The sequence below is a fragment of the Plectropomus leopardus genome, chromosome 23 (genome assembly GCF_026936395.1).
Source record: "Plectropomus leopardus strain MGB_pleo_1.0 chromosome 23, ASM2693639v1, whole genome shotgun sequence".
Classification (NCBI taxonomy): Eukaryota; Metazoa; Chordata; class Actinopteri; order Perciformes; family Serranidae; genus Plectropomus; species Plectropomus leopardus.
Genome location: NC_142198.1, coordinates 21944076 through 21971862, shown reverse-complemented (window position 1 = coordinate 21971862; position 27787 = coordinate 21944076). Strand labels below are relative to the sequence as shown.

General features: G+C 36.8%; 2 protein-coding genes across 3 annotated transcripts; one reads left to right on the top strand and one right to left on the bottom strand.

Annotated features, from left to right (window-relative positions):
* Nucleotides 1-386: 386 nt before the first annotated feature.
* LOC121966698 (GRB2-associated-binding protein 1-like) lies at nt 387-27787 on the bottom strand. 2 transcript variants are annotated; one of them, XM_088073335.1, is made up of 15 exons: nt 27650-27787; nt 26815-26926; nt 20197-20379; nt 12876-13004; nt 12181-12346; nt 11008-11194; nt 9326-10002; nt 8209-8291; nt 8026-8135; nt 6874-7169; nt 6265-6334; nt 4729-4827; nt 3268-3400; nt 3043-3177; nt 387-2192 (listed from the first exon to the last, which is right to left on the bottom strand). In XM_088073335.1, the coding sequence occupies exons 3-15, from the start codon at nt 20269-20271 to the stop codon at nt 2013-2015; spliced, it is 2340 nt and encodes a 779-aa protein (XP_087929461.1). In that variant the 5' UTR covers nt 20272-20379; nt 26815-26926; nt 27650-27787; the 3' UTR covers nt 387-2012. The 2 variants fall into 2 exon arrangements, with proteins under 2 accessions (XP_087929461.1, XP_087929459.1); XM_088073333.1 differs by lacking the exons at nt 26815-26926; nt 27650-27787 and adding an exon at nt 20466-20759.
* On the top strand, nt 24299-25219 carry LOC148185749 (uncharacterized). Its single transcript, XM_088074039.1, has one exon. It carries the CDS (start codon nt 24299-24301, stop codon nt 25217-25219), a length of 921 nt encoding a protein of 306 aa, XP_087930165.1.

The window sequence follows — 27787 nt, the reverse complement described above, 5'->3', positions numbered from 1 at the left end:
AACAACAAAAAATCAATTTACACAAAAAAACAAAAAACAACAACAAAAAAAACATTTACGGGGCAGTAACTGTTTGATTTGATTGATTTGTTTAATGGAATAAAATATAAAAATTTTATCGATTAATTGTTTTGATCGAATCATCAGTGAATCTGACTCTGTAGGTACTCACTTTAAATGAACATCAGCTTTAATCAGGAATATTCAGCTGCAGATGTGACGTCTATGGGAATGTTTAACTCTTTAAATGCAGTGAAGTCTATGGCTTCAGCCCCCAGATTCATAAAACATCTGCAGCACCTAGTGGCCATTAGAGGAACTGCATGTTTAAACTTTAAATGGCACTACGACACGTGAGTTTAACCACATCAGGAGCCCCAAAAACGTGATGTGAAGTGTTTGATTTATTAGCTATCGTGACTTTGATCACAGATCGACACGATTCAACAGCAACGTTACAGATTTGATCGATTGCTGCACACGAAACTGCTGCCGTGACAACGGGAGAAAATCTTCATAATTAATCTGTTAATCAGCAGAAAAGCTAATTGAGCTCAAACTGACTCTGGATTTTCCTTCACGGACTAATTTCTCATCAAACCTTTTATTCCTGCAACATTTCTGCAGGAAGAAAAAACCGAGCGGGTAAAATGAAATCTTTTTACCCGTTTTTCAATGAAATGAAACTGCCAAAATCAAAAACAGATAAATAAATGTGTCAATAAAAAATAAAAAATGACAGTATTTATTTAATTCCCATTTATTTTTCCATTTATCAATGTATTATTTTTTCCCCATTTTATTATCAGTTTATTCATTTTAATATTTATTATTTTCCACTTTTTTAATTTCCCATTTTATATATTTATTTATTAATTTCATTAATATTTTCCTTATTTGCTTTCCTTAAATATATTTACCTCCTTTTTTATTTCTCCACCTCATCACACAGATGAGCAGGGCTGGCCTAATGTGCAGCTTTTCGCCTATGACTGAAAACTATTTATGACAAATAAAAAATTTATAAATATTGTCATCCATTTACACATTTATTTTTATTTATTTTGTCAGTTTCAGTCCTCCATACTGGTACAGGTATCAAACAGTGATTTCAGTTTTAAATGGAGATTTAAGGATGTAAAGAGATGAGAGATTTATTCTGTTAACCCTTTGAAACCTGAGAAAATTAGGTTGATTTCTTATGAACACAAAAGTGAAATAAAAATTAATTCTCACATAATTTTAAATATGCAATCATACTTATATTGTTTTTTTCAATTATCTTTATAAAAATTATTATTATTATTATTATTGTGGAAAACATAAGAAGGCAAACATTAACCAAAGAAGAAGGGAGACAAAAATGAGCAAGAAATTCATAAAAAGTACATGAAAATTACTGGAAAATTAGAAAAATACAAACAAAAAAACAGACCTGGAAACAAAGCTTAAAAATTATTTAAATCTGTAACATCATTCTAAACGTGTAATTATTATGATAAATTACAGATTTAAAATTACGTTACACAATTATAATAATTTTTAAACACTATTTCCAAGTCTTATTTAACTTTTCACGAGTTTCTTGCTATTTTTTATGTCTTGGAAAAATTAAAACAGTTAATCATAATTACACATTCAAAATCATGTTACAAAATTATTCAAATTTCTTGTAACATAATTCTAAATTTGCAATTATGATAATTATAAATACTATTTTATCCCGAGACTTTTCTCCCTACCTTTTTAAAAATAATTTTCTGAATCTGCTAATTTCTTGCAATTTGACGAACTTTTATTTATTTTTTTTATATCAAGTTGCTCGTTGCTTTTTTCCACATTTCTGGAAAAAAAAACACCAATTAGCTCAGATTTCAAAGTTTTAATTACTTTTAAAAGGCGTCAGCTGAAGAAAAGTGATGTCGCTGCAGGTTTCAAAGGGTTAAAATCAAAGTAGCGAGTAACTCGGTTTGCTGGTGTCAAACAGTACGTCTGCGCGTCTTTGTGCGTCTTCAGCTTTTCTCCTTCTCCGTGGACATCCTCCCATCATGCCATGCTTCTCTGGTGTTCCTCAGGGCCTTGGTCCTCTTGGGGTCCACCACCACGTAGTCCACGCGTGTGCGCTCGCCACGCGTTCGCTCCTCGCCGCCGGCGGCCTGCTCGCTGCCGCCGCCTTCTGCAGTGCAGCGTTTCTGTTTACACACACGGAAAAATATGAATTTCATTCTCAAAGTCATCGATGCAGGAAGATTTTCAAAAGAAAACTGTAAAAATGATGCAAAGCAATAAAATATCGACAAGAAATGAGTATTTACTGATAAATTATGAACCATTTAAAACCGAGCAAGTTTTCTTTCAAAAACACGGGAAGAAAGCAGTGAGCAACAACAGAAGAAATGACGAAAAAATTAAGTACTAAAAAATTACCTAACGATGAGTAAAAAAGACAAGAAAATAAGAGCAAAAAAGAAACTTAAAAAACAAACAAAAACTCTTTTCATGTTAAATTTTTACATTTATTTATTTTATCATTTTTACTGTCATTGTTTGTGTTTATTATATTAAACAGCAATAACAAAATAAATTACAAAGAAACTTTCCAGGAAATTAAATGAAAAAAGCTCTTAAAAATCATTATAATTTTACATCATAATTTTATAAATGTAATTATTACGATTCGCACTTTTTCTTTTTTTCCAAGACAACTTTCTCTTGATATTAAAAAACAATTTTCTAAATCAATATTTTCTTATATTTTGTGTAACTTTACTTTCAAAGTTGCTCATTTCCTTTTTTCCATGTTTTTGGGAAAAAAAGCACAATTTTGGTTTCAAAGGGTTAAATTTACACATTTTAATAAAAGATTTGGCGCCCTCTAACGGACAAACTGACGCTGACATGAACAGTCATTTCTGTGTATTGACAAATTATTGGAAAATGATTTTAAAAATGCAAACAGGCTGAAGAGTTAAAACATTGAAAAATATTTTGGATTTTTTTTTAATTTCTGTGACATGACAAAGAGAGAGAGAGCGGTGTTACCTGTCTCGTCAGTGACGATCGCCCCGTGTGGAGGTCCAGGTCCAGGTACTCCACCTGTTTGTCGCCTCTGGCTCGCCGTAGCAACGGGCTGCTGACTCCGCCCTCTGAGGCCCGGTGCAGCATGAGCCTCAGAGACTGTGGACACACACACACACACACACACTATAGTTGAGTATTTATTTAAAGGATGCAGAGGAGAAAATAAGAGGACGTAAAGAGTCGTACGGGCTCCCCGGCGCTGAAGCTGAGGCCGCAGGTCGTTGTCATGGCGACGTAGCTGTCGTCAGTGTCATCAGAGTCAGAGGAGGGGGACGAGCTGTGAGCAGAGGACGGCCTGACTGACCGACGACTGGACGGACTGACACACACACACACACACACACACACACACACACACACACACACACACACACACACACAGAATAAACCTCGTGAATACATTTTACCCGACGAGTATCGTTGAGTTTGTGACTGTTGTTGTCGAACAATTCCAACATTTGAAGAATTTTAGGGAATTTTAAGGGATTAGTAAATTCATTTAGTAGATGATGGAACAGACTTTACTATTTTGATAATTGTTTAACCTTTCTAAACTGCAGAAAATTGGTTTGATTTTTTGCAAAATCAACAAGAAATGGCCCAAAAACTGTCAGGAAGAAGACAAAAAAAAAAAAAGAAATTACCTGAAAATAAGCCCAAAAGAGACAAGAAAGGAGTTAATCATTTTTCAGTTTAGCAGCACGTATACAGAGTTCTTCACACTGTTAATCAACCATTTTTTAATGAAGAAAATACAAATAAAAAATAAAGCAATTCACACTGGGAATTGTTTTCGTACTTTTAGTCTCTATAAGGTGTCAGAGACATAAAACAGCATCAAACAGAGCTTGTTGATCAAAAATAGAGTCAGTGGAGGATCCACCACACCCCCGACAGAGGTCCTAATTAAGACCCTAATATCCTAAAATCCCAGAAACCTCCTGAATTTATCAAAATGTGCTGAAATCCTTGAAACATTCTAAAATCCTAAAAAATCCTGAAATCCTTTAAATGTCCTGAAATCAGACAAATGTAAAAAAACAAACAAGAAACATCCTAAAAAACATTAAATGTCCTAAAGTTCTAGAAATGAACTAAAATCCTAGAAGTGCCCAAAAATCCTATAAATGTCCTGCACGTGCTTGGAATCCTGGAATGTCCTGGAATCCTACAAATGTCCTAAAGTCCGAGAAATGTCCAAAAGCCTCCGTAATATTTCAAAACATCCTTAAATCCTTGAGACCTGCTAAAATCCCAGAAACATCCGAAAAATCCATTAAATGTGCTAAAATCCTCAAAGCTAATGCCCCTAAATCCTAAAAACATCTTGTATTTGGGAAATGTCCTAAACTCTGAGGAACAAGCATGGGGCTGCTGTGACTGGCCCCGGGCCCTCTTGCAAAAGCGGCCCCCAAACAAAGCGAGCTGAGTGCCTGCTGCTCTATTTCCTCTATTTCTACTTCTCTCTGTAACCTGCAGTGCTCCTTCATCACCAGCGGGGGGCAGCAGAGTGCAGCTGCTCAGATACTCACGTCTCTCCGTCTCTGTGGTAAACATTAAATATTGACGTGTTTTCTAGTTTTCTGTTGACGCTGCAATAAACCATCACACACACACACACACACGCGTGCGCACACACACACTTACCCTCGTGTGAAGGTTCGAGTGACGGGCGAGCGCACAGGAGGCGGGACCTCCTGCCAGTCCTGCTGCACTGGAGTGATGTCCAGAGGAGCTGGTTTCACTGGGAGAGACAGAGACAGACTTTTTAATTTTAGTTTAAAATACAATTAACCCGAAGTTTGCAAAAAAACCTGGAGAATTCATGGAATTTACAAACTGTTACAACCGTTGTAAATAAAAAAAACAAAGATAATTTTGTTTTTATAGTTTCTCGTAGTAATGAACGATGTAATTCTGGTGATTTTTAGAGAAAATCTTTTAAACAGTAAAAAAGAATTTTATCCAAAATGTGTTCTTTAAAAATTACCAAAAATAAAAGAAAATGCTTTCTTTAGAAAATCAACAAAAATCTCTTTTTAAAAAAAAATTCATTACAATATTTACCTTAAAAATCCCCCAAAATTTAAAAAAGGCCCAAATCTTTTTAAGATCTTTAAAAATGAGCTGTAAAAAAAAAAAAAAAAGTTTAAGGTCTGTAAATTCAAAATTCCAGTTTTTTCATGACCATACGAATCCCAAAATAGGATTAAAAAAACACTAGTGAGCCTTATTTTGTTTCAAAATAAAAGCTCTTCACAGAGGAGGTAAAAGCAGAGTTTGTCGCAGACGCAGCTTCTGAACTGTGAACCTTCACAAATATTTAATATGACAGTTTCTATAAGCTGCAGCTCTGTATACGGAGCTGCGGCTGTTGTGGTCGTGCGCTGCAGGCTGTTCGAGCAAAGTGGAAACATGTAAATAATTAAAACTAAAAGAGTCCGAAGGGGAACAAGAGAGACGAGAAACGACAAACGGAGAAAATACGAGAGAGGAAAAACACGAGCCAGAAAATGAGAATTTCATCCAGAGGAATCACAGAGATTTCAGATTTTAACTGCAGAAAAATAAATTAATAAATAAAAATAATAACAATAAATAAAAATTTTTTAAAAAATACAAAATAAATAAATATAAACAGAAATGTCTCAAACAGGAGACCTAAGTACAAACAGGAATTAATATATTTTATTTTAAGGAATCTAGTTTGCTTAAATCTGTGAGATGTGGCTGAAACTCTGGAAAAAGTTTGTAAGTCGGCCTTAAATCGAGATGTCAAAAATATCAAGAGTGTAATCTGTTAACCCTTTGAAACCTGGATCAATGTCACTTTTATCGTGATGCTTTTGGACGCCTTTCATAAGTATTCAAACATTTGAAACCTGAACAGACTGTTGTTTTTACAGCTAGGGAAACATTATAATAATCATATTTATTATTTTTTTCTCATTATAATGATCATATTTATATATTAAAAATATTTTTAAGAATTATTTTTAAACACTTTTTTTTACTTTCTCATTTTTTGTTATTGGTTTAATTTGTTTTTTGCTCATTTCCAGGTAGCCTAACCTTTTTGTAATTTTTTTTCAGATAAATGTGTCCTATTTGCTGAGGTTTCTAAGGGTTAAAGAGGAGATGCTCGTTTCAGTTTCAGTGTGTTCGGTCGGTCGTTCGTATTCTCTCGTCTTGTGCGTCGACTCTCCAGCCGTCTGCACGTCCGTCCTCTCTGCAGGCTGACCGACACAAACTCCTGCAGCGATTCACAACATCAGAAAGCAAAAAGCATCAACCAGGCTGCACGACGACGGCAACTTCACGCTTCGCTGGACTCACGCTCTCTGAAACACCAACGATGCTTCTCTTTTCATTTTAATTAATATATAACAGCTTTTTAAAATATATAATACTGTTTCATTATGTACGGGGGGGGGCAGTCAAAAATGTTTTTATTAATATATTATATTATATATATATATATGTGTGTATATATATAACTATTTATTCTGGCTTTACTTCCTACTTTAAAACATCTTAAAATATTTTGGCCAAATTTTTCTTTAAAAATCTTTTTGGCTTTTTCCATTTTTTTTAGTGATTTTTTGGAAAATATTTCGGCAAATTTAATCTTTAATTTTTGGTGATATTTACAGAAAACAAATTTTTTATTTATTAAAATCCTAGAAACGTGTTTCGGGCTGCTGCGATTGGCCCCTGGCCTCCTGTCATTTTGCAGAAGTGGCCCCTCAGTAAAGTGAGTTGAGCGTCCCTGCTCTTTAAGCTCCTCCTCACCTCTGCGTTGTGGTTTCAGGTTGCGGTGGATCGGAGGCGGCATGGCGTCCACCTCCGCTCCACCAGCAGCGGTCATGGTGCTCCTGCGCAGCGGCGGGGTGAGGGGGGCGACCGGAGTCAGGGAGGAGCTACGAAAACCCATGTGGGCGGGCGGTGGGACCTGCCTCCCCAGGGACGCCAGGTCCGCCGCGGCAGGAGAGGGATGAACGGGAAGAGACGGGGTGAGGGGGGTCATGGGGACGTAGTTGGCGTCCTGGGGCTGGACGGACGGGTCCGAGGGAGGATGTGGAGGCACCCTGAAGAGAGGAAGAGTTTTCAAAATAAGTTCCAGGGATCAAATGGTGGTTTCACTGGTAATTATTCAAACTAAACTTATGGCCCGAGGGCCAAATCTGGCCCCTGATAGGGTTCTGGGAGACCCCCCAAATATTTTCCAATTCATTACAAAAATAAAGTGATTCGCTCTGAGAGTTGTTTTTGTAATTTTAGTATCTATAAGGTCCAAAAAAACCCAAAATAGAGCTTGATGTTAAAAAAAGTGCTAGTTGAGGATCCCCCAAACCTCCAACAGAGGTCCTAACTAAGACCCTAATGTCCTAAAATCCCAGAAACCTCCTGAATTTTTCAAAATGTCCTGAAATCCTTGAAATGTTCCAAAATCCTAGAAATATCCTGAAATCCTCGAAATGTCCTAAAGTTCTAGAAATGTGCTAAAATCCTATAAACATGCTAAAACCCAGTTTATGTCCTGGAATCCGAGAAATGTGCTAAAATTTTTAGAAGAATCTTAAAATCCTAGAAACATCCAAAAATACAAAAAACCTGCTGAAGTCCTCGAAATGTCCTAAAGACCCAAAAGCCTCGGGAATTTTTCAAAATGTCCTGAAATCCTTGAGACCTGCTAAAATCCTAGAAATGTCAAAAATCCTACAAACGTCCTAAAATCCTAGAAATATCCAAATATCCTAGAAACCTGCTAAAGTCCCAGAAACGTCCTAAAATCCTTCTTGGGATCCTCGTGCTGCTTTCGGGTTCTTTGAGGCTCCTCGATGAGTTTGTTGGACCTCAGCAGAGTTTTTGTTGGTCCGTGAAGACATTTCGGTCAAACACACACAGACAGAATAAAAACGACGGACAGGCGGACGGACTGACCTCCGTGCAACCGGAGGCTCAGTGGTGGCGGCGCTCATGGGAACGTAGTTTTCATCCACGTCGTCGTCTTCAGAGCAAACGCTTCCCAGAGGTACCATGCCTTTATTAATCTGAGAGAGAAACCAACATTTTAAAATAAAAAAAAACAATAAAAAATAAAAACATGACATTTTGTTAACTTACGAAGTAACTGTTGAAGCTCTCGCTGAACTCAAACATGCTCGCTCTGTCCGACAGAGACCGCGGGACGTAGAAAGAGTCGCAACCTGAAACACAGAGCGCACAGGACGGAAAATAAATACTAAAATAAATCTACAAAAATGCTCAAATAGAGAAAAATAGCCCAAAATAAATTAATTAATTAAACAAAAAATAAATTTTTAAAAAAACATTATTATAATTTCTAACTTCTTTTTTTTAGGTCACTTTTTTTTTTTTTTCCCGTTTTGTTTTTTTTTGTAAATTATTATAGTGGACGGTCGGTAGAAGACGGCAAACATTTGTGCACATCAGCATGACTTAAATATAGAAACTGTTGCCGTGAATGTGCTCTGAAGGAGCTGCGTCTCCTCCGTGAAAAACAGAAAACAGATCCGGCTGAACTCTTTGTTCTGGACAAAGTTCTCGTCTTATTAATGAAACTAATTCCAATCAAATTATTACACAAACAGGCACAAATAGTTTAGCTGTAATCCATCAACGCTGCCAGTTCTGCTCAATAAAGCCGCTTTATTTCGTGTCGTGCCCTCTGACCTCTAAAGAACCGTGTTTAAAAAGCTCTGCAGGCTGATGACGAAGCTTTTCACTGAAACGACATATTTAACGGAATTTATTTTTATTTTTAACTTTCGAGTGAGTTTTGAAGAAACTTTTTCACAATTGTTTCTTCTTTAAAATATTTGACAATTTTTAAAGAAAAATATTTTGGCTTTTTTTCTTTAAAAAATGGCTTTTAAAACATATTTCCCTCAAAAATTACCAAAATGACAATTTATCACAGCCAGAAACTGTATTAGTATATTGTTGGATTTTCGGATTTGTGACGGTCCTTTGACACGTCACGCATCAGTATAGAGCCACATGGAAAACATCTTTTCAAGTTTAATTTTTTTGGCATTTTTAAAAAAAATATTTTGGCTTTTTTTTCCAAATTTTTTTTCCCCGAACATTTTCAAAATGATCAAATTATGATTATAAATACAGTTCTCCACACTTTTTTCCCAAGCTGTTTCAACAAATACGAGCCAACGTTAAAAACGATCAAAGTGAGATCAATCGTGGCCGTCTGCTCGCTGCTCACCGGTCTGAGTGCGTCCCGGCGTGGTGATGGTGTTGCTCCTCGGCAGACTTCCCTCCACACTGGCGTCCCTCCTCTCCGGCTCTGACGTAGACCGGGGGAGCGTGGTGGGCCCCACAGCGCAGCTCTCCCCCTGAGCCGCGGCGGTCTGGGGCTTGGGCGGGCGCGGAGGAGGAGTCGGGGTGGAGGCGTGGAGCTCCGCCTGGGTTAGAGAGTCCACGCTGGGGGTGGAGGACGGGCGGCGAGGGGGTCGTGGTTGCGCGGTGGACGCCGGGCGAGGGATCTGGTAACCGCTGGTGGTGAAGGAGTGAGGATGTGGATGCATGGCGAAGAGCGCGTCGTCGCTGAGAGGTATCGCCACGGGCCGCAGGTGGAAATCCAGAGAGTGCTTCCTGGGGTGAGGAGACGGGTGACAGCGAGCTCTGCCGGCTCGCCTCTGGAGGTCAGAGGTCATGCTGGCATCCAGAGACTGGCTGAGCGGGACCGTCATGGTGGACATCGTCCAGGGGGCCGTCCTGAAGCCGGAGGAAGAGGAGGAGGAAGGTGGAAGAGGGAGGCCGTTAGGAAGGAGGGACGGAGAGGAGGAGGAGGAAGAGGAGGAGGAGGTGGCGGAGGGAGGAGGGTAGAGGTTGTCGTTGTAGTCGGTTTCGAGGGAGGTGGAGGAGGAACCTAACGGAGGCCTGGAGACCGAAAACAGGAGACAGGAAGAAGTTTTTTTTACAAACAGAATTTATTTCAGCAAATGTGTGAAGATCTTCAGAAAACTAAGTTCAGACACAGTTTCACTCATTAATTTCCAGGACTTTTCCATGATTTTTCCAGGACTTTCAGGTATATTTTCAAAAACATACAGTCTTTGAAACGACCGTCGATACTAAATATAATTTCTTTGTCATTACTTTAACAGCTATTTTAAATAAATATTATTAAAAAATAAAGTTCAGTCATTTTTACATATAACTTAGGGACTGTTGGTTATTTATGAGAGGGGAGGGGCTTGTGCCAGAAGGGGGAAGCATGTCACATAATTTTTTAGGGGGCAATTTTTAAAGAAAACATTTTTCATTATTACTATATAATAGCTTGTTATTTAAAAAAATTAATCAGAACATATTTTTAAAAAAGTAAAACTTTTTTAAACACAGGAGAGGGACTTTTTAATTTTGGCTTTGGGGAAAGGCAGATAACTTTAAATGGCTATATTTTGTATTTATTTTACCACTTTTTTTTTTTTTAAAAAGCATTTTCTTTAAAAATGCTCGTCAATCTTAAAGAAAAAAGCATTTTTTTAAGACAAAAATTGGGCATTTTTTTTCCACACACACACACACACACACACACACACACACACACACACACACATATATATATATTAAAGAAATTATCATTTATGTGTTATTATACAGGTTTGTGAAACAAGATTTCCAGATTTTTCCAAAACTTTCAGGGTATATTTACTCCTCCAGGCTCTGGATATTAGTATTTTCTAATGTTTCATGACATGAGTAAAGCACTCTTTGTCTCATGTTTACATGTTATTTTCTGCTTTTTTTTTAGGCTCAAGTCTGTAAATCCCCAAACTCTTGATGTTGTGGGTGCAGAGACTCTAGAAACAGTTTCACGTCCCAAAATGATGTCTCATTTCCTGTTTTTGACTCTGTCTGTGTGTGTGTGTGTGTGTTTACCTGATGTGACTCTGGCAGTGTGACAACCACAGGTAATCGTCTTCTCCATTTCCATCGTGCTCCAGGTTTCGCACATTCACCGGGTCATAGGGAGGCGGGACCGACCCCGTTACCGTGGCGGCGGTGCCACCGGTCGAGGTCATCGCTGCAATGGAGGACGAGCCGGAGACAGGAGGTCTCTCTGGGACTGTGGAGAGAGACGTCACCCAAATGAAGAAATATGTTGTGTATTTGCAAAACAAATTAGTCTGTTTATTCTGTTTTTCATTTGTAAACTTAAATTGCCAAATATATTTAAAAAAAAAAAAATTCAAAAATTACTGAATTAAAAAAAAAAAAAGCCAAATTGAAAAAATCTCAAAAAATTATTTCAAATTTGCCAAAATGTTTTTTTTAAATCCAAAAAAAAATAACGAAAAAAAAAGCCAAAATATATTCAAAATATATAAAAAGCAAAAATATATTAAAAAATGTTTTTCTTTAAAAATCACCTAAAAATTTTAAAGTCTATGTGGTATTATTTTATCTTTGAAGAATATTTTTAATATTTTTACTTGTCAGATCTGTTGTTTGTTTAAGAAGCAGAAGAAAAATGTGTATTTATTTTTAATTTGCCAAACACATTAGTTTGTATTGTGTTAGTTTTTAAGTTTTTTCAATAGTAAACTACGGTGTGTTCATTAGTAAAATGTGTAAAACACAAAAATTGCAGAATATATTTAAAGAAAAATGATTGCAAAAATGACTTCTTAAAAAATTGTCAGATTTGAAAAAAATGCCCAAATATTCTTTGAAAATCAGCAACTTTAAAAAAATAAATAAATAAAAATAAATAAATAAAAAGCCAAAATGCCAAATTGTCGGGCACGTGAAAAACATGTTTTGTATGTTTGTTCTGAAGTTTTGGACGGATTTTAGCTTCATACTCAGACAGCGCTGCATAAAGACCATATTTTATTTACCATATACACATCTGAGTCACCGATGTCCCGAGGACATTTGTGTCCATCTCATTTCTGCATGCTCTGTGTTTTCTTTCCTCCCACTCACTTTCACACTGACTCAGCCGCGTCCCACACATCCGTCCATTTCAAACACAAAACAACAGAGGTGCGATCTGCCTGTCTGTGAGCCTCGTCCCTCTCAGGATCTACAGACCCTCACTTTCCTCACCGTCATCAGTCGGGTTGAACCCACAGAGCAGGCAGATGGAGGACACCCAGCGGTTCATGTCCTCCTCAGACTCCGCCACCAGGTACCACGTCCTCTCCTCCGTCCTCAGGTCGAACACGAAGCTGCTCTCCAGCTCCTTCTTGGTGAACGTCAGGCCGGCGTCCACCTGACGGAGAATACAGAGACACGAGAAGCAGAGCAGTGAATTACTGAAACACGTGAACGCACAACCTTCGGATAGCGTCAAACGCGAATAACTTGCTGAGACCGATTCTGATTTTATGATGGAAAAATTCGCCGATTATCGACTGATATAGTGAACTTTTGGGCTGGATTGTGCACAGATTCTGCTCAGCAACGGACTGACACTGAACCGTACGGATGTTTATTTATTCTTTATTTAAATGGACAGTAAAGAGCATACAGTACTGATGTGTGTTTTATTTTTATATTTTTTATAAGAATGGTGAGCGAAGACTGATGCTGAACACATACAGTGCTGATATTTATTTTTATTTACTCTTTATTTTTGTTTGTGTGCAAAGTTAAATCAGCAGATTGTTAAAATTAAAAGCTGCCTGTTTAAGAAACAGCGCAATGATCTATTTTCATGCCAATTAAAAATTCACTATATCGGTCTCCATTTACGTTTTTTATTCGGCATCAGTGCGGCCCCTCAGCGGTCGTCTGCTTACCTGCTCACACAGGTTCAGGTTGATGGTCCTGATCGGCCGGCGGGACTGCGGGTTCTTGAAGTACTGCAGGACGTCCGGCTCCCCGCTCAGCCGCCCGCTTCGCAGCACGAACCAGCGTCTCTTCCACGCCTGCAGAGAGCGAGGGACGGTTATCAGAATACAGCGGAAACATTATCGATTATAGTTTAGTTTTTTCTTTTTATGTTGACAAAAATATCAGCCGTGAATGAAAAAACGTTTGGTAAGGACATTTCTAGGATTCAGGGACCTTTTAAGGGTTTCAGGACATTTGTGGGATTTTTGGAACCTTTCAGGAATTTTGGAACATTTGTAGAACTTTTGGACATTTCTAGGAGTTTAGGACATTTCTGAGATTTGAGGACATTTCTAGGACTTAGACATTAGGGTCTTAGTTTGGACCTCTGTCGGGGCTACAGGAAATTCTCCTTTGGCTCTTTATTATGATCACCAAGCCGTTTTATGCACTTTGACACCTTATGTAAACTAAAAGTACAAAAACAATTCCCATTGTGAATCACTTGATTTTTATTGTCAATTAGAAAATGGTTTGTGGACCACTCCGCACCCTGTGCGGGTCCAGATTTGGCCCGCGGGCCTAAAGTTGAGTATCACTGATATAGACGACTGATTGCCCTCCTCTCCAACTCTCACTAACTGTGGTGTCTCTCTCCCATGTCTCAAGTTTTACACTCCAGTGCACATGAATGTTAACTAAACATCCCACACACACACGGACGCACACGCACACACACACACACACACACACGCACACACACGCACATACAATTGCTAAATGTTTGACACTTCTCTCAGGTTGTTGCCGTCATGCGCTGAGCATTATGGGTAGGGTCCATTTCCCATGAGCGATCCACGAGATGACACCTCATTTTTCAGACATGACTCACTGTCATTCGCATGTGTGTGTGTGTGTGTGTGTGTGTGTGTGTGTGTGTGTGTGTGTGTGCACGTGCGCAGGGCTGGTGGAAGTGTGTAGGTAGTGTGGGCGAAAGGCACATCGTGATTTTTTAAACGCGCAAAGTGGAGCATGAAGAGGGATTTTAATTCAATAACAGCATGCGCATGCACCGACACACACAAACACACACATGTGTGCATGTGTGCACCGACACACACACACACACACGCTCACACACAAATGATGATCTCAGCGCTTTTCTGTGTGAAAAATCTAAAAGGGCACAGAGGTGAAGAAGGGCGACTCAAATCAGCTTTACACTCCTGTTTATGTGGCGAAATTAAGCGTGCAAGTGTGTGTGTGTGTGTGTGTGTGTGTGTGTGTGTGTGAGTGTGTGAGTGTGTGAGTGTGTGCGTGCCAGTGAGTTTCCACCAGTCCACTCCATCTCTTCTGATCCCAGTTTAATTGTGTTTCTCAACAAAAACCAGCATCGTGACTCCAAAGGCATGCTCCTGAGTGTGTTTGTGATCAAAGTGCACAGCAATTAAAATCTGTCGAGCACGTTTCCCGCCGCCGGCTCGCTCTCCAAACACAGACAGGAAGAGGAAGGAGCTGGACAGGAAATGCCAGTAAGAGATGGCAGCCGATGTGTGTGTGTGTGTTTTTGTCTGTCCCCCCTCACTCTGTCATCTTCAGGCTGCTGGACAAACAAAAGCAGCAGGGTGGCAGCAACAAGTCATGTTTTTCTACGCCTTATAAAACAATATAAACTGTATGCAGCGTTAACGGTCCTCGGCTCTCTATGGTCCCACGTTTTCAATTTTATGGCATTAAGGAGAACAATGCACCCAAAAAAATAAAGTATAGCAATGCAAACAGACTTAGACAGCATAAACTATCCAAAAAGTTTTCTGAAAATTCCCGTGCTGAATTATTCAAGTGTGCATCACCAGCGTTCATACACATTTTACCCAAAAGATTTCAATGATTTTCGATGATTTTGAAGTAAATTTTGCAGATCATACGCCCTTTGATACTCCTTATTGACTCCTTTTCATTAATACATCTTTTTTAAGTATGTGTTATTTTAAAAAAATAGTTCAGAGCAGGATTAGAAATGAATATTTTCAAAATGTAACCAAGAGACTGTTTATAATTTATAGGTGAGGAGGGGGTGGTGCTGCATTTTACTGCAGATTTTTAATGAATTTTGGTCATTTTTTATTTTATTTTTATTTTTTTGGGGTTGTTTAAGAAAACATTTTGAAATTTAGTGGGGTTTTTAAAAAAAAAAATTTCAATTTTAAAAGAAACCATTTTGGCGATTTATTAATTTTTTATTTATTACTTTTTTTAACGATGTTTTGGAGAAATAATTTTTACAATTGATTTATTTGTTCATGTATTTTTTCACCTTTTTTTCTTTTAGTTTTTATTGATTTTTGAAGAAGAAGAAGGCTGCAAAAAAACATTTTAAAAAAGAAAAATACCGAAGTTACCTGGTAACGTGAAAAATTAAAGTGATATGATTCCCCGGTAAAGATTTTTTTTTAATGTGTTATTAGGTGTTGTGGTTGCTGCTTGTAAAATCTCACTTTACTTTGTTTATTTCCTCTGCCTGCACAAAGAAATATTATCTTTTTATCCACAATGAGCTACCTGAATATCAACAAAATAATGATAATCTCTTCCTTAAACACTTTCTCTAATCTCCTCGCTGCCTATTCTCACTGGTTTGTTTCCTCCTTTGACCTCTGACCCTGACAGGAAAAGGGCACAATGGATCTAAAATAACACTTCCTCCATCCTGACTCCAAACCAAAATTAACAGCAGACCTGAAGAACAATATTGTCTCACTGTTCACTTCCTTATTTACTCATCTATTCCTCCTCTTCCCAAAACATTTAACACCGCGACTCTCAGCAACACTTTCGTTTTGATGGAAACGACTAAAAACACAGTGAAGGAACTGAAACAACATGTTTGTGCAGTTTAAATGCAGCTTTCACTTTTACCTCGTCCCTTATTTTCATTTATACTGATTTATGTCTTATGGATCCTTAAAACTCCCAAATACGGACCTGAAAAGCAGCAAACTAGTTTCAAATCCATTTAAACTTTTATTTAAGTACTAATTTTGGTTTATAAATATTATTGTTTCCTTCTAAAATTGCAAAAAAAAATTTAAAAAGCCAAATGTTTTTTAAATAAATAAAATAAAAATAATTTAATAAATAATAAAACAAACAATTAAAAAAAGGCCAAAAATATTTAAAAATTAATGTTTTGATTTTTTTTTAAATGTGAATGTGCCTGTGGGTTGGACAAGCATGTAAAATAATTACAAAATATTTTCCATTTAAAGTTGTATCCCCCTCACCTGAAGCCAAATTAAAAACAATAATTATAAATAAGTACAATAAAAATATTTAACATGCCTCCCCTTTTTACCCCCCCCCCATAACAAACAGTCCCTAAGTTATATTTCAATATTCGGTTTTAATTAATTGCTGATGGCAAAAATGACCTAAATAAACAAAAATCTTCTTTTGATATAATGGATTAATGACTTTCAATGGTTTTAGTCACTCTCTGTGGAGAATCAGTGTTTTTCCACGAATCGACTCTGACGGAAAAACATGCAGCGATCCGAACCGTGATGTCCGTGTCGCGGGGCGGTCTCCGTTACCTCGACAGATACATCTCTCCTTAAACTGGGTTTGACCTGACGTGTGTGTGTGTGTGTGTGTGTGTTTTGTTACTGAAGGTAACAGAAATGATCACACTCTTTGGTTTTGTTCCAGTCCATGTGTGTGAGTGTTTCCAAATCTCCTAAATCTTCAGGGAGGCCCCCTCTTCCAAACAGGCCCAGCTGAGAGCGATTAGTTTATTACATAACACACACACACACACACACACACACACACACACACACACACACACACACACACACACACAGAGCTTTTTAGAACAGGGAGTGTATGTATGACGAGGTACACTCCACGAACTCTGGCCCAATACTTAACATGAACACATGAACACACACTCGGCCCGCTGCAGACATTATATGCTGCTCCGTGTGTGTGTGTGTTGACAGTAGACACACAGCTGGCCCGACAGCGTGTGTGTGTGTGTGTGTGTACACACTGGGCTGTGTATACCATCATGGCAAAATGCACACACAATGGGCTCTTCATCTGGAGCTCCTCTTCTTCTTTTTCACTTTTGCAGTTTGTGTTTTTTGCAGTTTATTCGCACCGTTTAAAAGTTTTTCGCTGCTCAGACGACATTTATTTGACTGATGCCAACTATCGAGGATTGTTGGTAATGAAGTCTTTGTGATGATAACAGAAAACTTCCTTTTACTTTAATTATTTTTTGTGTGGCTATTTTAAAAGAAAAATGTAGGCAATTTTAAATTTTGATTTAAAAAAATGCGATTTAATATTTCTGAGTTCTTTTTTTTTCCTTTTAAAACTTTTTTGTGCAATCTTAATATATATATATATATATATACATATATATATATACACATATATATATATATATATATATACATACATATATATATATATATATATACATACATATATATATATATATATATATATATATATACACACACATATATATATATATATATATATATATATATATATATATATATATATATATATACATATATATATATACACATATATATATATACACATTTTCTTTCTTTAAATTTATTTTTTTGGTGATTTTTAGAAAAACGTTTTTGATGACTTTTTTTTGGTTTAAATCACTGAAATGACACCATTGATCACAGCTAGAAACTGCAAAAATACAAACTATTTTGTATTTTGAAATTTCCGACAGTCCTTGAACACATGGTGAGTTATTATTCAGGTTTGTAAAATCAAATTCCATGACTTTTCCAAAACATGTACATTTAGTTTTCCAAAACTTTTCTGGCTTTGAAATTGCTATTTGCAAGTTTCATGCCCTTTTCAAGTTTTTTCATGACCCCATGAAGTCTGCTGTTGTCATTATCTGGAAATGAAAACTTGCTTTTGCCACCAAAAAAAAGTTGCTGTTACAGATCCCAGAAATCTTCCAGCTGCCTCCGAGCAAGGCAGCAAAGCCCTGACTGCTGTCACTGTGGTGAAAAAAGGCTCTCTGCTTCTTTCTAAACAGTAACTATTCCTGTAACCCATTTATTCTGTCCACACACACACACACACACACACACACACACACAGAGAAAAAAAAGTGACAAGAAAACAGGAAAGAGTAAATGAATGAAGGAGAAAGTGAGCGGTTAAAAAAGATGAGCAAAGTCTTTCTCTGGGGAGAAAGAAAGAAAGATTAAGGGAAAAAATGTAGAGGAGAGATGAGATTAGCTCAACTCACTGGCAAGGCATGTCAGATATGCAGCATATGTGAGTGTGTGTGAGTGTGTGTGTGTGTGTGTGTGTGTGTGTGTGTGTGTGTGTGTGTGTGTGTGTGTGTGTGTGTGAGTGTGTGTGTGTGTGAGTGTGTGTGTGTGAGTGTGTGTGTGTGTGAGTGTGTGTGTGTGTGTGAGTGTGTGTGTGTGTGTGTGTGTGTGTGTGTGTGAGTGTGTGTGTGTGAGTGTGTGTATGAATAGCTGCCTAAGCTGCTTTCTTTACTGGAAAGTGAGCCGTGCTGCTGTTAGACAAGCAGCCTTGTGCTGATGAGAACTGTGATGGATTTTTGTTTTTACTTTTTATACCAAATCTCCTTTTAAAATAAGATTATCTATCCATCTATCTATCTCGGACACTTTGTATTTCATACCCAAAATAAACATTTAAATCTCTCATGAATTACCTATGTGTGCAAAAGCAACATTTTTTGGACAGATTCATTTGTTTCCTTTGGCACTTGCTAAAAATCAGCTATGTAGATATATTTTACAACACAAAAGCACGTGTGAGAAATAGCTCCTTGAGTTTTAAGCAGTTTCTAAATTCTTAAATATTTACTTAAAAGAACACACAGTGATTCACAGCGGAAATTGTTTTTGTAATTTTAGTCTGCATAAGGTGCCAGAGTGAATAAAACAGCATCAAAAAATAGAGTTTGTTGATCAAAAGACGTACCAGCGGAGGATCCCCCACACCCCCAACAGAGATCCTAGCGAAGACCATAATGTCCTAAAATCCTAAAAATGTCCTAAAATCCAAGAGAAGTCCAAAAATCTGAGAAATATAAGAAATCCTAAAAAAGTCCTAAGATCCAAAAGTTAAAATCAAACTTAAAATTCAAGAAACATCCTTAAATCTGAAAAACGTCCTATAATCTTAAAAATGTTCAAAAATACAAGCAATGTCCTAAAACCCTAGAAATGTCAAAAAATCCGATAAATGCCCTAAAATCCTAAAAAATGTTCTAAAATACTAGAAATGTTTAAAAATACAAGACATCCTAAAATCTTAAAAACCTCCTAAAATCCGACAAACGCCCTAAAATCCTGAAAATGTTCTAAAATACAAGAGATGTCAGAAAACCAGAGAAACATCCTAAAATCTTAAGAATGTCCCAAAATCCAAAAAACATCCAAAATTTCTATGAATGTCCAAAAATCCTAAAAACGCCCTAAAATCCGATAAACGCCCTAAAATCCTAAAAATGTCCTACAATCCTAGAAATGCCTGCAAATCCTGAGAAACATCCGAAAATCCCGGAGAAGTCCCAAAATTCTTGACACATCCTAAAATCCTAGAAACATGTATGTGGCTGTTTTGACTGCAGCTACAGACCGCGCCGAGCCAAGCTGAATATGTTTAGTTTCTTTGCTTTCGTACTTATATTTTGTATATAAAGTTAAAGAAAAAAGAGAATTAAACTGAAGACATAACAAATCCATATTCTGACAGACCAAATCAAAACATTAGATAACGTTCTGTCCGCAGACAGCTGCGCTCGGCCCAATGTTTTATCAGTTCATGATTATGATTCTGTAACTGTCGGGAATGACTCAGAGTAAATAAAGATGAAACACAGAGACAATCTTCAGGCTTAATTAAAAACTACTCGGTACTGTGTGTGTGTGTGTGTGTGTGCGTGTGTGCGTGCGTGCATGTGTGTGCTCTGGAGGTGCATGTCATATTGATGTGTATGAACAAACATGCAGACGCAGGTTTTTTTTTTTTTTTGTGGTTTCAGCTGTTTAAAAGCTGGGCATACCGGCTTGGTTTCTTTCTAACTTAAACAGAAATAATAATAAACAATTTTTTTTTAAAAAAGTTACAGGAAAATTAGCAAAAATAAACAAAAGAGGAAAAAAAAGAAAATAATAAAAACAGGAAAATGACCAAGAAAAAGAAGAGAAAATGACCATTAAAAAATAAAAAATAAAATAAAAGTGAAGTACTCACATAGCGGCGCAGCTTCTTCTCCGGCGGTGATTTTCTCAGCCAGCCCTCACACACCACCTCTCCTGCTCCGCTCATCCTGCTGCCGACCAAACAGACTCCCAATCGATCACCTGAGCTTTCAATTAATCGATCAGCACTTCCAATCAGGTGTCAAAGCTGAGAGACGTCCAGTTTGTCGGTTTCCTGCAGTCAATCAAACACAGTCAAGTGTCAAATCAGGAGACTTTTCAATCAGTTAATCAGACTTCCAGTGATTTAATCAATCACACCTGAAGTCAGTCGATATAAATTAGTCACAGAAGCTTCCGATCCTTCAAACGATCATTAAAATCAGATCGCAGAGAGTTTAAACCAGCCGATGAGGTCAGCGTATCCGTCTCTGAGCTTCTGCTGTAATCAATAAACTCGATTGTTGATCGATCCAAAGCTCCGACAGTTTTCCGTCCACACGTGAAGGAGCCGCTCCTCCGTCCTCGGCTGAGTCACACCTCCTTCTGAGAGGGTTTCTGCTTCCCAGCAGTCCCTCTTCCCTCCCTCCTCTCCCTCACTGGTCGTGTGATAACTCCACACAATGCTTCAGCTCGGACATTCCTTCCCTCCTCTCCTCCCACTTTCCTCCTCCTCCTCCTCCTCCTCCTCCTCCTCCTCCCTCACTCCTCCCCTTCTGCTCCTGCTCAGGATAACAGGAAACTCCCCCGTTGAATATTTGTGTGCGCCGTGGTTAAAGAAGTCGGCTCACTCAGACCGGCTGTACTCAAGTCAAAGTTTTGCAAAATACAAAATATTAGGAAATTTAAAGTAAAACTCCTTTCATTTAAAATTTTACTATAGTAAAAGTACAAAAGTAAAAGCATCAAAATACACTTGAAGTACCCAAAGTATTCATTATGCAGATTTCAGCACATTTCTAGAATTTTATAGGGAATCCTAGGTTTTTAGGACCTTTCTTGGATTTTTGGAAATTTCGAGGCTTTTAGGACATTTTGCAGATTTTAGAATATTTGGAGGATTTTAGGACATTCAAGGGAGTTCAGCACAATTCTCAAAATTTAGAGGGTAAAAGTAGATTCATCAGTCACTTTTTTGTGTTTCTTGGAGTTTAGGATTTTTTTTTAGGGTTTCAGGGCATTTCTAGGATTTTAGGACATGTCAAGAATTTTAGGGTGTTTAATATATTATTATGAAAATAATGAGAAACATTTTCAAAATAATGATTTAGTATCTCAAAATAATGAGAAACATTCTCAAACTAATACGAAACCTTTCCAAAATACTGAGAAATTTCTTCAGAAAATAATTATCTCAGAAAAATGTTTTTTTTAAATGAAACTCTCAAAAATAATGAGAAACTCAAAATAATAACATATTACAATAAGTCAGTAATTTCAGAAACTCTTTGAGATAAGTCATTAATTTGAGAAAATTTCTCATAATGCTCAGATATTTAGTCATTAATAATTTTTGTGAAATAAGTAATTTATTACTTTGAAAAACCACAATCATACAAAGTCTTTATTTCATTTAAGTTTTGAGAAATCTTTTGAAAAAATTGCTCATAATGGCTCACAAGATCTGTACACAAATGGGCTTCCATATATTTATAACAAAACAACAAAAATTAAAATCTCAGAAAAGTATTTCTACACTTTCTCTTCTTTAGATTCATTTAAGGTAATCATAAAGCAGAGACATAATAAAACAGTTCAGTATATTTAAAACATAATGACATAATTGGCATTTACACATAGCTCATCACTTACAGAAGCTCCAAAATAATTTCCTATATTTCATATTTTCATTGAGGAGCATTCATGCAACATCTCTGCTGCTGTTTTGCTTCTGTCTTTCCACAATATTCTGAATTACTAACACTGTTTTAGCTCCCTCTAGTGAGCTGTTGTGAGACAACCAGAATTAAGTTTATTAATCATACAAACTGTGAGCTGGAGATTTTTTTTTCTTTACATTTGTTTGGTGATTTTTAAAGAAAACATTTTAGCTATTTTTTTTTCTTTAAACATGTTTTGAAATTTTTAAGGAAAATATATTGGTGGTTTTTTTTTTTTTTTTTTTTTAAACAAAACTGACTTTCATAATTTTATGGTAATTTTTAAATCCATTTCTAGGATTTAAGGACATTTCTCAGATTTTAACATGCTTGTAGTATTTAAGACATTTCTAGTATTTCAGCATGTTTCTAGGATGTTAGGACATTTCAAGGATTTTAATATGTTTCTAGTAATTTAGGATATTTCTAGGATTTCATAACATTTCTTAGGTAACAAGATGTCTCTGAGATTTTAGGACATTTTTTGGATTTTAGTTGTTTTTTTCAGTTTTAGAGCGTTGATGTTTTAGGATCTTTTTTTTTTTTCTTAACCACGAAAAATGTCAATACAATCTACCTTGTACCTTGTTTCTAGGATTTCAGGACATTTCAAGGATTTTAAGACATTTCTAAGATTTTAGGACATCAGAGTCTTAGCTATGACGTCTGTTGGGGGAGTCGGGGATCGACTTGGTCAACAAGCTCTATTTTAATACTGTTTTTTGCACTCTGGCACCTTATAGATAGTAAAAGTACAAAAACAATCCCCAGTATGAATCACTTTATATTCATTGTAAATTAGGATCCACCTGGCACCCCATCAGGGGCCAGATTTTCACTGCAAAGGCAAGGGAAAAAAACAACAATTCCTAATTTCAGGTGATTTTACAGTAAGAAAAAAACCCTTAATATATTCAACACTGGACCTTTAAAATAAATTAATCTGAATATAAATTGTAAATATTGAGTGTAACTTTTGTTGTGAAGCTGGAGCTTCAACAGTGTGCTTTCATTAAAAAGTGATGACTATCTTTAAATCTTTTGTGTGTCTCTGTTTTTGATGACTCATCTTTTTTTTTAGGATGCTTACAGACTGGAAAACTTAAATGGGACATTTGCCTACTGAGATATACAATATTAAGTTTCAACACATAAATATGATACTTTTAACGACATGCAAAAAATGTCCAACTTGATACAAATTCAAAACATGCACTCGCACACAAGCATGAATATATAATGACAGATACTGAAACTCTGACACACAAGACCAAGCTCAACTACAGACTCCTAAAAAGGTGAGTGCCTACTTTTTGGTTTCTCTTTGGTTCTGTAAAAATATAAATTACATTTGTATTTACAAAATTAGGCATAACTTAAACCCTTTCTCACATTGTTAAACCCTTTGAAACTTGAGTAAATTAGATTTTATGGCCCAAATAATTAGCAAGAAAAAAGAAATAAAATGCCCAAAAAGTGATGGACATTAAAAAAGATGTCCATTTATTTTTCTGAAATATAATAATAATAATAATAATAATAATAAGTACTGTCTTCAGTAAACCTTAAAACTTCCCCTTTTTTAAAGCTAACTTTCAGGGAAATTTTGTGTCACCTTTTACTAATTTCAGGAAATTTCTGGAAATTTTTTGCATTGATGCACATCGCCTTGTCCTCCGTGTTTTTACTAAAAAGACATCAAACTAATTTGCTCAATTTTCAAAGTGTTAATCCTTTGGCTTAATTTCTAAGGCAATAAGCAACAAAAGAAGAAATGATCCGAAAATTTATAAGAAATTAGTATAAAATACCGAAAAATTATTTAAAAAAACTTTTTAAAAAAAACAACCAAGCAACCAACTGCACAAATCAAAAAAAGACCTGGAAAATGCATTTAAAAAATTACATTAATTATGAATTTAATATAATTACCATTAATTATAATAATCAGAAACATCTTTTCACTTGAATCTAAAAAGTAATTTTTCTAAATCTGCTTATTTCTTGCAGTTTGTGGAACATTTATAAATAAAAAAGGTTGTTTATTGCCTTTTTTAGGGTTCAAAGGTTAAATTACTTTGAGAGGTGGCTGATTCAGGTTTCAAAGGGTAAAATATCACTAAGTTTGTTTTTTTTTTAGCTTTTTAAAAAATGTTTTCAGCAACTTTTATCTGGATTTTGTCATTTTATCCTCTCTCCTCATCCATACTGTAATTTTCTATTTTTGTCTCCTCCCTCCTTTTGTCTCCTCATCCTCTCTTCATATAATCAGCTATGTCCTTCACCTCCTCTTCCTCCTCAAACGCCTCCTTTCTTCCTCCTCCGCTCTCCTCTAACTCCTCCGCCTCCTCAGCCAACTGCTTTAAAAACACACTCAGCTTTTTCATCTTCGCCGCCTTCTCTGTCACCAACATCCTCCTCCTCCTTCCTCTCTGCATCCTCGTCCTCATCCTGGGTCTTCATCGATGGCGGCGACAGCGCTCCACGGCGGCAAGCCACTCTGACGTTTTCACCTACCACATGGTCACCATGGAGATGATCGGCATCTTTGGGTGCGGCCTCTACTGTTACAGCGTCGCCGCTGAAGACTTATTGTTCAGGGCGTGGGGTTTGTACATTTTCTTAGTCGCCACAAACGGACAGATTCCCTTCCACATCCTCACCTGCCTGGAGCGCCACCTGGCTGTCGTTCATCCAATCACATACCTGAGCCTGAGGAAGAGGGGCGGGGTCAGAATCAGAAATGTCGCCATCACCTGCGTTTGGCTGTATTTTCTTGTTTTTTTCGGTCTCATCTTTGCGTTCTCGTTCAGCAGCGTCCCATATTTTTGTGTATCAGTCGTCTCCATACTTGCGGTGTCTTACAGCAGCCTGTCTGTTCTCCGCGCTCTGATTCGTCCAGGCCCGGGGGAAGGAGGCGGGGACACGAAGAGGGTTGACCGATCAAAAATGAGGGCGTTTCACACCATCATGGCCATAACGGGAGCTCTGCTGATGAGGTTTGGGGGACTTCTGCTTGTTGTTTCAGTTTCTTCCTTTTCTGCGATAAGTGAGCATGACAAGTGTGGCGTGCTGATGACCTCAGTGTGGCTGAATCTGCCCAGCAGTCTGGTTTTACCGCTACTGTTTCTACACAGAGCAGGAAAACTACTGTGTTGCAAGAACGACACTGAGTCAGGACAAGGACCAGAGTAGAGGATCCAAAGTTTGATTTGCTTAAACTTACTAAATAGGTGTGCGGTTAATACATATTTTTGAATTTCGATGACTTTCCCATGACTTTGAGGCAAATTTTCAAAACCATACATTCTCTGAAACGACCATCGATACTCCTTATCAGTTCTTTTTTATTACTATACAATAGCTTTTTATACATAATTTTAAAAATACTGAATGCAGAACAGGATTAGAACTGAATATTTAATGTAACTAAGGGACTTTTTGTTATTAATTTGGGCTTTTTTCAACTTTAAATTTACAGCTGATTTATTTATCTATTTCAATTTTGGGCTTTTTTTCTTTAAAATGTTTGACAATTTCTTTAAGAAAACATTTTGGAGATTTTTTGCTTCAGTTTTTTTGCATTTATCTTTATTAATTTGTTCTTTCTCATTAGTACATAGTTGTTTTTTTAAAAATCGAATCCAAAATAGAATTAGCACTGAATATTTAAATATAACTTAGGGACTGTTCATTATTTATGAGGGGACAGGGTGGTGCAAAAAGGGGGAGGCATGTCAACCAATTTTTTTGTTTTCTTTAAACATTGTGCTGACTTTGAAAGAAATCATTTTGGACATTTTCACTGTTTTTTGGGTGATCTTAAAAGAAAACATTTTGGCTTTTTTCCTTTTTAAACTTTTTGCTAATTTTTAAAGAAAAATTGCTTTCCACACCTGTGCATGTGTGTTTGTGTGTGGTTTTTTGGTCAGAAAATTACTAATGAGACAAAAAGGTCACAGTGATTGACAAATGCTAAACAAGTCACACACACACACACACACACACACACACACACACACAGGTGTTTGATTTGAATGAGCACCGGTTAAAGTTACAGATCATTTGAATCCTGTCATCCACCTGATGAAGATGCAACTCATCCTCACTCCTGACTGGAGCTCTCAATCCCAAAAAAATAATACAATAATAAACATATTAAAAAGTGAACACTGTGCTTTATTTATTCAATATGAATTATTAATTAATTTAAATCCAGCATTTATTACAGATGTTATTTATTCATCGATAAATCGATATCATCTTTTATCATCTCTCCTTCTGTCCCTGCAGACATAATTTATTTACTGTGTTGTTAGTTGATTTGCTGCTTATTTAAGGCCCTTTTCTGGCAGAAAATGTCTATAATAGGAAAAATGTATGAATATAAAATATGCTAATTACTGATTTACCTTCCAACATTTTCTTTAAAAATCACCATAAGTTACATCATTTATCACAGCCAGAAACTGTAAAAACACAAATTATTGTTGGATTTTCAAATTTCTGACAGTCCTTGAATACATCATGTCTTATTTGCAGGTTTGTAAAATAAAGCTCCATGACTTTGCCTAAACTTTCTGGTTATATTTAGTTTTCCAAAAGTCTTCCAGGCCTGGAAATTGCATGACCATACAAACCCTGAAAGTAAGTAATTTTTTGTAAGAGTCATAGTTCTCACTCCCACTCCGCTGTGGGACCAGTATGAGGGAAGGTGATTTGCGTTCAGAGGTGTGTGTGTCTGTGTGTGTGTGTGTGTGTGTGTGTGTGTGTGTGTAATTCAATCTTACCTCATCTGGCATAGGTGCTCTTTAGTTTGCAGCCTTGGAGCTGCAGGAAACGGGTTCTGCATCATGTGGGCTGAGTTCGCCATCCAGAACTGGAAAAAGGGGACGCTCTTCTCTGTTGCAGCAATTAACCCAAAAAAATGCATGAAAAACTACAAAGAAGTGATAAAAATGCAATAAAGAACAGTCTCTTTCATACACCAGCATGGTATAATATACTGTTTTTAAGTAGCTAATGCTTTTAGCATAATCAAACGGGTTTGATATGGTATTAATACCGCTAACGGACGTTAAAGTTATGATTAATGCATAAATCAATGGAGTTGTATATTAAGAAAATTAGCATCGAGTAGTTTTAGCTAGATAATATTTTTAACATAAGCCAACGAAGCTAAATATTAAGAAACATAGCGTCGTGGCTAGCTGAGTTTTCGCTAGCTAACGGTTTTAGCATAAGTATATCAATGTAAACATATAGAAAATTAGCATCGTAGCTAGCGGCTATTAAGACGGCTAATGTATTTAGCATGAGCCAGAGAAGCTAAAGGCGAAGGAAATTAGCATCGTGGCTAGCGGAGTTTTAGGTAGCTAATGGTTTTAGCACAAGTACATGAAGATAAATATATAGGAAATTAGCATCGTAGCTAGCGCCCACTGGGACAAAAATTAGCATCTGAAGCGGCTAATATTATTAGCATAAGTCAATCCATCGTAGTTAGCGGGGCTTAAGACGGCTAATGTTTTTAGCATAAGTCAATGAAGCTAAACATGAAGAAAATTAGCATCGTGGCTAGCGGGCGTTGTAGTTAGCTTTATGCTAGCAGTTCATCAGACTCACCTGTGCAGTGACTCTGCTCGTCAGCTCGGAAAATGTCACCAGGCCGCAGCGCACCAACACTGTGTTAACGTAACAAAGTATAAATTAACTCATGAAAGCACAACACTGTCTTAAATGAGTTTCTCTAATGTTTAAATT